Genomic DNA, 12368 nt, shown 5'->3' on the forward strand with positions numbered 1-12368 from the left:
TCATCTAAGATATAATTTCTGAATCGTGACAAAAAGTTCCTATTTCTCCTTCTGCACTGTAGGAATGCTGAGGTAACTAGTTCGGATGTAGATCTATAATTTTAGACAACTAAAGTGAAGGTAAATACCACACCTAGCACCAGGTTGTGATCCAAAATATGTTCCTGATTAGGGTTATTTTTTACTTACATGCTTCTTCTGCTAGAAAACCTAGTCAGCAACCAAAACCTCCCTGTTAATTGATACGTAAACACAGGATAAAGAACTGGTTGAAAATTTTTAACTCAGCATGCTTGCAATCTATAGATAAGACAGCATGTATATGGCAGGGAATAAGGATCAAGGAAAGGATCAGTGACATAACAATGTGTTGTATAGGAAAAAATAGATAATAATTTCTATGCAAATTTTCATTACTTAAATGGGAAAGGTAGAGTGGGAGCAATCATAAACATGTTTGTTGGAAAATTTAACTAGTGAATGGACTTCACCTTGTATCTATTGCTTTGACATCCATCAGCTGATGGATGGTCCATAAGGTTGTGAAAGGCTTTTGAAACTGAGATTTTGATGTGATAGAGAAAGAGAAGGCAGAAGAGGGAGCCGCAAACAGAAGGGTGACATGAACAGGAATATGCTGAACAGGTGTGAGAAGAGAAAAACTACATGGTAAGGACCTGAGGAAAGTCTGTTGCAATATTCAAGATGCAAACTGATCGTGTGGCAGTTTTATGGATGGTTTTAGTGTTTGTGGATTGTTATGAAGGGGCATATGCTACAGACATGATTCATAAAGACTAAATATAGCTTGGCATGTAAGAGTTTTAGAGGTCAGGGATGAGGCCCAATTTACTTACTGAAGTGATGGGGAAACTTTGCAGGAAGGAGGAAAGATTAAGACCTCTGGCTGGTATCCAATACACTTAATATAGACACCCGGCTCAGGGACAGATGTATCTAAATCTTAATAGCCCAGATGGAGGAAGAACGAACCTAAGTTCCCTGTCAAGTCAGGGGGAGGATAAAGGCAGCTGTGAAGACTATCAGGGAGCAGTGAACCTGAGACAGAGGTCTACCTCTCTCTGTTGACTTCACAGGGGACAAGCTGAAAATGTCAGGCGATAGCAGAGGGTGCAGTACGCCTGCAGAAAGGGAGGTAAGGATCACATGATGAATCACTGTTTATGCCCTGCTCTGCTGCAGGATGCCCATATACTTCCCTTTAATAAGGACAGATTGCAAACTGCCAGTCCTGACTGTAGGGAAGAGAAATCAAAGGCATTTATTTTCTGTTAAATGGCTGCCTTACACATGTAGGTTTGCTCTCCTTTTAGACAGCAGTAAGCAAATCGCACAGGGCATCCATTTCAGTGGACCTTGAATTTCAATACTCATTAAAGCATGCAGTAAGACATTTGATTGTCCATGCCTTCTCCAACACCCTGTTGCCAAGTCCTGTAAGACTCAGAGATTGTTAGTTCTATTGTTCATTCTGTAGTTCTGAAAATGAGATGCATATAATTGCATGTGGCGATGAAATGCCTTACAGTTCAAAGCCACTGTACAGTACAGTACCTTCTCAATGAAATACGTCAGTGGCTCCTTGCCACGGGGAACAGGTGGATCCCAGCTGAGCACAACATATGTTTTGCTGATTTCTGAGGCATGTACATTGGTGGGAGGGCCTGGAATCTGAACATCCCCTGGAAGAGTAATAAACGTAGCGAGTGTTAAACAGCAGATTAACCCCCAGGTCAGCATTTGTGCTACAGCTCATCTTTCTGCACTCCCAGCCTGCAGCACATTGCTCGGCTATTGAGGGCCACAGTATCAGCTGCGCAGTTCACTTCTCGCTTCAGTTCCATTTTGAGGAATGAAATATCCATGCTAAAAGTTAGTTATTTACTTTTTCAGAGTTAAGTATTTCCCCAAAAAGCTATGCATTTGACACACATGCTTTTTCTTTGATCACGTTTGAATTACTTTAATCTGCTGTGTAAAATGCCTTGGAAAAACCTACTCACTATATGCAAATAAGAGCTATTTTTTGATCAAAGACAGAAGTCCAAAGAGTTATTATGAGAAATTAGACTGGAAGAAGATAAATGGAAGGGAGGCACACTCAAGGAGAAAAGCAGCTTAAAATAAAGTGGAAAGTGGAAAAGGAAACAGAGAATATTAATAGTTTCTCCAGTAATGTGATGGTATTACCAGCTGGATAATCTAGAGCACCTCTAAGACCTCTGGACCAGAGATGTACTAATATGTCACCAACTCTTTGGTGACTACCTCAGCTGAAGGGGTCTAATCGACCACCCCGTCCCCAGTCTCACGGCTGCATTCCCAGGACCAGGTTAGCCTGGGCCAGCCCAGCCCTTTGTGGTCACACTCTCCCACCACAGCTCTGAGAAGGAGCTCGTCTCCCTACCGGTGGGATTACAGTGGTGTAAAATAGCCAGAGATAAGAACTTCAGACCTATGAAGGACAGCTGCATACATATCTACATAGCTCTGAAGAAGCTTCCTCTTCTGCAACAGTTCAGACATAGCAATTCAGTGGATACTTGTAAATATTTTAGCTTTATGATTTACAACAGAGAAGGTAAAAGTTTAATTCTTTTAAGATAAGTTTTGCCGCTTCTAATGCAAAGAGCATATATCCTCTAAATGTTCGGAATTTGACCTTAAAAAAAGAAAAATGTTTCAGTAACAGTCTCTAAGTTGTAGAAGTGGAGTTTGGTGGTTTATAAACATTTCTAGAACAAACCAGGCTCAAAATGTACATAAAGTTATTTCTTTGTACATTTTTCAGAATCTAAAACATGCTTTTTTAAAGCAAACTGCAACTTATCCAATCAAAATTTATTTTCTCTCAATGCATTCTGATGATTTATTTCTTACAAATATATTTTTCATTACGAAAGGCACATAAATTAACCGAATTTAAGAAATTGCCAAAGTGCTATCAAAAAAAAAATTTTAAGCATTGAAAATAATAATTTTCAGCGCAATGCATATGATCTAAAGACTTTCAGTTGGTTTCACATACCAAATCTCTAAATTTCTTTATTTTTTACATAAACATTCTGGAAAAAAAGTTGATATAATTTGTAATGTTATAGCATGATGGTACAGTCTGCTCTTTCAGAATGAAAGGTCATCTGGCACAGAAAAGGAAATCCATTTGTGATCTGTAAGATTACTTTTTCAAAAATGATCTCCAATTTACACACGAAAGTAATGATATATATATAAATAATACTTGGATATTCATATTCTTTGATTAAATATGTGCAAATCCTCACAACAGAAATCCAAATATCATTATTTATATTTATAATAGACTGGCTATTTAACCATTCTGATCATTCTCAGACAATCCTGAGAGCAGGAGTAGATCCTTTGAAGCCAAGAATGTTCTTGATCCTATAATGTGAGAATAGCTGTATCAATTCATTTAGAATACCATTGTCAAACTAGAGAAAACTCATCTGGGGGTAGAAATCATTTAATGTTTCTGAGTCCGATTCTCTTTGAATTACACCTATTCTCGGGTGAATTTCCTTTTATTAGGTTATTAATGGAGTTATGGTTATATAAGCTTTTTGGAAGATAGCAGATAGAATATCTATATTACTGAGCTATTACTGTTCACTTTTTTGACATTTAAGCAAAGAGAAGATCATTATCTAGATCAAAAAAAAAATCAGCACATATAGAAACAACCAAAGATGGGAGATATTCAAGTGTTATCCCAAAAGCTGGCAGTAACCTCTCCAATTCTCCTCAGAAAAACCAATGGCTAGTCTATAGCACTTCCTCAGTAAAAGCCTCCTTATTTAGACAGATGTGTTACTTAAAATATAAGGCTGGATTCTATATTTTTAAATGGAAAATGGAAACATTTTGTTCAAATCATGAAATTCTATTTTAAAAATTATGTATGTCTGTCAGAAGGATAGGAGGGAGGAAAATGTGTGTGATCAAATGCAATGTTCTGCTGCTTTAACACAGCTTATGACTAGGCAAAGTAAAACATTGAGATGCTGTCAGGACGTAATGAAACCGGTGCAGCCAACAGAATAATGCTGTCAGTCCTTTTAGACCTTTGTCTTTGCCTTTGCCTTCCGTTCTCTCAGATTTGCAAGCTGGAATATCTGTCTTTATTTTTATGAAGAGTTTTCTCACTAGGTGCATTTCCTTTATTTGCTATTTTTCTAATTCTAATCTTAAATTCCTAGGATACAGACAGATGGAATGAAATCATGGAAAAGAAACATACCTTCAAGGTCATCTTTTCGGATTACAATCTTTCGCCCTTCATCCACATGAATAGCTGTTAACCAAAATATTCAGTTAATTTCTTGAGCAAATTTGATATATTTATAAATATGTTGCAAATTACTGTTCATCAGCAGTTAAAAAGCCTTTCTGTACCTTTATATACCTCTGTTTTTAAAATTCTGTTATTAAATCTTTCCAAAAATGGAATCAACCAGAAGTTATATACTGCTTCATCCATTTTCATGGGAAAACTAAGCATGACAGTACTATTTACAGATGAACTAAAAAACAGTAATCACAGTTCTCAGGCAGATTGGAGGACAACTATGTCATGATTTGGACTTTTGTCATAAGAATTAGCAATAAATTTGATGGAAACATAGCATATTCAACTCAGGTTTTACAAGCAACATTGGGATCTGCAGCCTTCATAATGAGTTCAATTATCCTCTGCATAAAAGGAACATGCAAAACAACAGGTGTGAAAGTATATGATATATGTAGCTTTCGTGCTAGTATTTTGGCCAGTGCTAAATCAACAGGACCACTTCCCAGAGCAAGCCAGCTTATCTCACACATGGAGAAGTTCTCACGTAAGTTCCTTTGTAGAATGCAATGGCTTTGAGCACAAAATGAGTTTTCAGGAGGAGCTGTTTCGTTAGACTGACTTTCTGTCTGCTAGGAAAGTCATAATATCAGAGCCCCCCAACCTGTGGCAAGGGAGCTTTGTGTTAGTGCTGGCACTTCCCTTAGCAAAAAAAAGGAGTGGGTAAATATGAGAGTCTCTGGGGTGGTGAATTCATGTCACAAATAATTTTTTTTTAACTAAAATAGACATATTCAATAGCTTTTTCAAAAGTGATTGTCAACAAATATGAAAGTTTGTGTGATCTGAGTGCCCATCTCCCAGTGGAAATGATACAAGCTTCCAGGACATACTACCTCTTTTGAAAACATTGCTCCTGGTGATAATAAGTTTAAAATTAAGTTAAACATTTAAAAGACAAGTAAAATCAGTCATAACTGAGATGAAATCCCCAAGTCCTGAAAAATTGTCATTATGGAACTTGCTTTTGCAGCCATATCGCTCGCCTTGCAAATTGCTACTAAGCATTGCTACTAAGCAAATGGAATCTGAATAAATGTAAGATCAAATATTGAACAGCAGTTCCAGCCTTGCACAACCTACTTTGTGTTCTGTTCAGGTCAACAGGGTCAAGAGCTGCCACTGGTTCGGAGACGCGAGAAGGCCTGCTAATACCCGCGCTGTTCACTGCTCTCACACGGAATATGTAAGACCGTCCCTCGTAGAGACCAGTCACGGGATACTTGCAGATTTTTACAGGAGCATCGTTGCACTGGATCCAGTTTTCTAAACCCACTTCACATCTTGGAGTAGTAGAAGACAGCGTTTTTCAGTGTTCGTTTATCAAAGTCATCCCACAATAAACATACACACATCAGGTCAGAGTCACAAAAGCTATCCTCACTAAATTGAGGAACTAATCCCTACAACTTGCTAATGAAAGCCTCATTCTTTAGGCATTCTTTCCTTTGACCATACTATCTTGGTCTCACGGTACTCATACTTCTTCATAATGCAGTTACAAAGGACATCTTTCTTGTATGCTTTTTGGCCTTGTCAACTCTCTCTACTTCCCTTCAACCACATCCTCTTCCTTGTCATAGCAAACACAAGTTATTCACCTTTATTTTCAACATCAGTTGCCACAGAACATGCTGAAATTGCAACATTCATCTGATCTTTTCCATCCCTTTCTCATTATATCATATCATTTCTAAGTAAGCACCTTTGTGCTTTTCTCTCCAACAGTGGTTGGGCTGCAGAGCGCAGGAGTCACCATGAAGCGCAGCGATGTCCTCACACTGCCTCCTTTTTCTGCACATATCTCCTTCGTCTCATACTACTGCTACAGTTTTGTGGTAGAGAATGCCTTTTGCTCTGACAGCACCCAGCAAACTAGGGTCATGATCAAGGACTCCTAGGCACTGTGGTAATTCAAGCAAAATGTCAAAAGGCACAGCTGTGTCAATTATACACATAATAGATGAAATGCCCCGCACGAATTAGATATAAATGGTAGAGACCCCAGGGCCCAAGCTAATTTCCCCATACTGACAGCCATTCATAAGCCAACATTTTCCAGCAATTTCCAAATAGTTGTCTCTGAATTAGACCAAATTATATGGTATTGGATAGCACTGAGCTGCAAATGTTGCTTTTAAGGGTAGAGCATTATACATTATCAAACTACTTCTCATTTTTGCCAACCGTTATTTTCAAAGAGTAAGGATCAGATGTTCGGCTCCAGCCATAGGGGAAAAGCACGCACTTCAGAGAAAGAGATGCAGAATAACCCTTGGATCCCCTGATCCTGGGCTGCCTACACTGAGCTGAACCCAGAGCAACATGCAAAGCAGGCAGTAGGAGTGAGAACTGCCCTCCTGATTTAAACCACCAGCTCCTGGAAACCTGTGCCTTGAACTCATGGTATATCATTGCTAAGGCAGAAGTAAACAGACCATGTAATAAGCTCTAGGTTTCTGTTTCTGTAACATACAGCTTAAAAAGATTTAAATCCAATAAAAGGATTCTGACTTCTGAAAGTCCAATAGTGCCAGGGCTTTCTTGTTCTCTGATTTGGCCAAACCCATGCTCTCTGATGAGCGTCTTCCTGCAGACCAATTACTGGGGATGATCCAATTGCCCCTTGTTAACTTCCAGGCAGTACTCAGAAAATTCGTAGGAAATTGCTAGATCATCTGGGCTAAAACTGTTCCAAGGAACATTCTAGTAACTGAACAAAGTAGATGATCAGGTTCCAGTGCCTGGGATCTATAAACATACAATTAAGCAGCACAAATATAAAGACAGTAATTTTTTTTTCCTTCAGTAGATATGTGCTTCTGGAAGTACACAAAGTTAAATAAATCCCAATAGTTACATACTTGTCAACAAAATATCCAATGACTGGGCTCTGGCTGGTTGTGTTTGGTGGTTTCCAAGTAACAATAACATAGTCTCTGTTAGCATCATGGCATTTAACATCCATCGGTGCCCCTGGTGCTCCTGCGATTAACGCATCAGCATCTGGATCATAAACAAAAATAAATCAGTTTTGACCCTGATTCTTCTGAAATACACAACAAAAAATGAAAAGAAGATTTCCAGTTCACTGTGCTGTTCTTTTCTATGGGAGGGAGCCCAAAGATTTCTATACAGACTAATTCACTGCACTGATGAATCAAGCCTATAACATCTATATCCCCAGAAAGGTAAGGATGTTCAGGGATACTTTTTGAAGGCAGAAAAGTGATTTAGACATCAAAGACCATCTCATGACTTTTCATGAGAATTAAATGTCTGACTAGCCCACATGATAATCTTTCCCACTAAAAGCTGTATGTATATCAGTGGGTTATTGATCAGCCCACAGTACTCAGCAGAGGAAAGGAAAATAAATTCCTTAAAGAATAAGAAGTTTGTAAACTTTTAGTACATTTTTGAAGCTACTTTTTATTTTATGTCTTACAATATGAGTAGGCCTAAGCAATGAATGTTCTTTCATTAAGATACCTGCATATGTCTTAATCTGAGAGGAGCTGATTGGTGTGATCCCACAATTGCTGATCAAGTCTCCTAACAGACAGAGTTCTTTGCCTCCAAGGAAAAGCTTTATAGCATGTAAACATCCTAAACATCCAGCTGGATCCAAATTTATCACTTTCTCTGTTTTTCTTTGCTGAAATAACTATGCAAAATTTTCAATTTGGTTTGAACCTAAATCTTGGTAGTTTCTCAAATTTTTTCCTGAAATATTTGCAAGAACTGCTGTGGCTGTAGAATCTCCTACCAAGAGGCACCTGTACTTTGCTGTGCATTACACATGTTTCTTGCACTGAATTTGAAGTGTCTCAGAGGAGGAACCCTGGGGGACTGAGAACATTTGCCATATTGCAATTGCAATTGGTTGTTAGAAGGCTGGTGCTCAGCATCAGGCCTGCAACCCCTTGTAAGATTTCTCACCTATGGGCCTGACTTTACACATGAAAAAGATGCTGTAACATTAGATTGCAGCCCACGTGAAAAGAGGTAAGAAGAAGGCCAACAGAGGACACCACAGACCAGGGAGGATATAGTTTAAGTCCAGGGTCCTGCGCAGGCGAAGGGATCAGAAAGAGAAAAAAATAGACAAAAGAAGTACCTGACCCTCAAAAAAGTACTAATAACGATCCATCACACACAAACTGACTGGGAAAAAAAATCTGCAAGGTATGTATGCTCCAGTACATTTCTAAGAAGAATAAGTCAGATCTCCTTAGGTTTTCAGCTAGTACAGCCCCAATGGCTTCAGTGAGGCTACTGCAGTTTGCTACTACCGAGGATCTTGTCCAAAGTATTTAAGAGAGTGATAGAACTGTTCAGTGAGAGATATTTTCACCTTTCAATAAAAATTAAAAATGAAAGATGTTCTGCCCAGAGGTGCATACAGGAGCTCACTCTCAGTTCATTGAGTTGTATATGCAAATGTAGGGCAGATCCTAACCTCTATTCTGTTTTAATATATTTATCTTCCTTTTATCTATGTCTCTTGAGAACGCTATTTCTTCAGTGAGCAAATTTCATACTTCCTTTCTTTCCTCTGATTATTGAGCTGGCTGTGACTGGTATATTGGTGGGAATATTTCTTTTACTTTCTCTTTTGCCTCCTCCTAAGTCCAGGTACAGGAATGGGAATGCCCAAAAAGGCCCACTCTCATGTGGAAACCTCTAGAGCAAAAGCTATCACAGTGAGGAGAAGTAGGATTCAAGGATGTTTAGTCTTTAGCAGATAAAGCAGACAGTGAAGGAACAAAATGTTTTTTCACAAGATTGATTTCTCTGGTTCTTCAGGAAGGAGAATAGCTTCAGAAGCAAACTCTTTTGATGCTCTCCACTCTCATAATGCCACTGTGTTGTTTCTAGCACAGACTATCATACAAAATCAAACAACTCTAAAATACGAAAATGCTGGATTTTTCTTACACTTTCTTCATTGTATGAGATTGTTTAATAAACTACTTTTTCCTGCTGTTCTTCCTAGTTTCTCCCCAAGAAACAAATGAAAACCTTACCTCTGACAAATAGGAATGCACTGTATTCATTCACCCCACCTCTCGTAACCATACGCAGGGTGTATAGACCTTCGTCATCTTTGTTCAGATGGGTAAAAGACAGAGCTGCCTGGCCTTCTCCAAAGTACAGCTTCGTCCACTTGGAGTCCTTTATTAGCACGTCTGGAAGAGAAGAACCATCAGGAGCTGGCTCCCAGCTGACCAGAACATCTGGCTTCCCGGTGCCGTTCTGTGCTGGTCAGGGGCACAGATGGGCCTCTTCACCAGCCACGTTCAGAGCCACAGCGCTTTGAGGCTATCAAAATTCTACAGAGATTAATCTGAACCCCTCCAAACTTATTTGACCAGAGAGAATAGCAGGTGCCAGTAACAGAAATAGGACTGAATTCCCTTCACTATCACTTCTAATACACTGCCAGGGAAAAATATTAATCCATGTTTTAAAACAATCATGCAAAATCCTACCATGCACAGTAACAGATGTAGGGTGGAATTTTGATTCATTTTTAATAAATTTTGCTATCTGTTCAGGTCAAATGTCAGATTACTCAATTTCTTCCTTCAAGATTAAAGACTAGATTTCAGTCTAATCTGAAGACTGCTATAAATATGCACTAAATTTAATTCTTGAAGGCATGCCTGTTGAGCAGTGAATGAAATTAAATTTGAATTTTTCACAGGTGAGAGCTGGTGACCCATGATTAAAGCAAATTAATCTGATTGCCTAGTGAAACTGAAGCAAAAATATGAGCAGAATATTTTACACTAGTCAAGAGAGTTCCTATCATCTTCTTTCAGTAATTGATTGGATTTTTTTTTATTTTAACTCCATAAGCCCTGTTCCATACACATTTATTTGTTCTAATCAATGCAACAGCAGAATTGTATTAAAAAGAACTGAAGATCTATAGATATGTTTATTATTCTATTGCTTAAAAACACCTTAGAGAAGATACTCACACAATTGCAAAGGAAGCAGTTTGCCCAGTTGCCTACTGTATAACATAAGGAGATGTTAAAAGTGGCCTACGTTCAGATGAAAAAAACGCCAATAAAACACAGGCTACTAAAACCTAAAGCAGTAAGTTACACGATCACCTAAGTATACAACTGTTTTGTGAGAGGCATAGAAAATAAATTCAGTTGCACTCATTCTCATGAGATTCTGAATCATGAGATCCTTACCTAGAAAATCTACATGTCCTCTTTCTCTCATGCAAGTCACAACAATACTGAGAGAGACTTTTAGCAGAGTGGCATCACAAAATGCCTTCATCAGTATTAACTAGTTAAACAAAATATGATTTCTCTAGAAAATCATGAATTAAAAAAAGAAGTTGAGTTACCAGCACCTCTGAAAAGCAGATGTAGGCAACCTTGTATTGTCTGGTAAGGCCAGAATCATCCAAATCCGCATCCAGTCCCACCATTTGTATGTACAGAACATTCCAGCTTTGGTAAGAGCAGAAAAATCTCTTTCCTTCCCACACGACCAAAGACCCACCAGGTCCCTTCAGAAAGCAAGGGCTGTCTTTTTAATGCGGCTGAACAGATGGCTTTCCAGATAAGACCAAGACAAAGAGTGAATTTTGGAGGCCACGAGGGAACTCAGAAGTGCCACATGAGCAGGTACCTGCCGGCACTGTAATGTGACAATTCCAGGGACTCACTGTTGCGCTCAAACCACTAGTCTATTCATATATATGATCAGTTGAAATTTCACCCAAATTCTTCACTTCAAGTTTTTTTTTCCCCCTAGGAGTTCCAGTTAACTTACACTAGACTCCAGTATAGAGGACTGCAGCTTTATAATATTATATTACATTAAAGATCAGTAACAGAAAGCTTCTATCACAAGCTGAACTCATATCCAGGTTGGATATACAGTCTTGAAGTCTTATGTCAATATAGTTCTTTCAGCATTTTGAACTGTGCTAAGTGGGCCAAGAATTGTGGATATAATGTGCAGGTTTGTCAGATTTCAAACATTTTCAGGGTATTTGATTCAACTGACATGTGTATTCCTAGGAGTCTAGTAAGGAAGCACTTGTGTGAAGCTTATTAATTCTGGATAAATACATCCTTCTCTTGTGTATAATTAATAGAAGTAAATCATACTGACCCATCTAAGGTCTTTAGTTGCTGTTACTTGATTAATATGAATATAAAAATCTTAGGAAAAATAAAGATTGTCTTAATACAAGAGTAGAATTAAATATTACCTCTCCAAGAACAGCACTTTTAAAGCTTACACTGTTGAACAAATTATTAACCTTCTTATCATTTACATTTATTCATTGCCTCCAGCTCTCAGAGACTCAGCATAAGAAATTCAAGTACATAGCAAAGGTTCATGTCATGTGAATTTCTGCTATGTTTGGGAAGTTGTGCCTGCTGATGCACACACACACCATGATCCATGTATGTGTAATGATGGATAATTTTAAGCTTGTTGTTATCATTCCTTTTCCCATAATATCTGTAGCATAATGGGGCAAAAACCTTTCTAATTCAAGTCACTAGCAAAACTCTATTTGCTTTTAAAGAGACCATATTTTCACCTCAGGTTTTCATGGAGAAGGTAATATTATGTCAAATAAGAAGAAACATAAAGAGCATAATATTACTTATTGAGAAGAAATTAAATTGGAATCATGAAGGATTAAACTGAAGGGGCCAAAAGCTCATTTTCACCTAACTGTAGAACTAGAACAATTCTCACTAGATGAAAATTGAAACAGCATGAGACATCTCTAGAAAATTATCTCATGACTACAGTTCCAGAAAACAGATTTGTTCTGAAGCTCAGAAAGTTCAGAGATTTGGTACTGTTAAGGTGGGCCCAGTAGGAGACAGACTAATGGTATCACAGAAGCAGACAGGTCACCTCACAATCTATTTATAGCAATAACAAGTCACTATACACTTTCAGGCAAATGAAACTTGGG

The 12368-nt window shown here is 38.2% G+C and overlaps 1 protein-coding gene across 1 annotated transcript in view; it reads right to left on the reverse strand.

Moving 5' to 3' along the window:
- The window catches only part of MYOM2 (myomesin 2), a 79884-nt gene that overhangs the window by 43925 nt on the left and 23591 nt on the right, over positions 1 to 12368 (reverse strand). The window contains exons 10-14 of the mRNA XM_062572966.1: positions 9421 to 9582; positions 7255 to 7396; positions 5474 to 5673; positions 4283 to 4336; positions 1576 to 1703 (exon numbers count right to left, since the gene is read on the reverse strand). Of these exons, the coding sequence (XP_062428950.1) occupies positions 1576 to 1703; positions 4283 to 4336; positions 5474 to 5673; positions 7255 to 7396; positions 9421 to 9582 (686 nt within the window). The remainder of the gene's footprint in view (positions 1 to 1575; positions 1704 to 4282; positions 4337 to 5473; positions 5674 to 7254; positions 7397 to 9420; positions 9583 to 12368) is intronic.

The sequence above is a fragment of the Rhea pennata genome, chromosome 3 (genome assembly GCF_028389875.1).
Source record: "Rhea pennata isolate bPtePen1 chromosome 3, bPtePen1.pri, whole genome shotgun sequence".
Taxonomy (NCBI): Eukaryota; Metazoa; Chordata; class Aves; order Rheiformes; family Rheidae; genus Rhea; species Rhea pennata.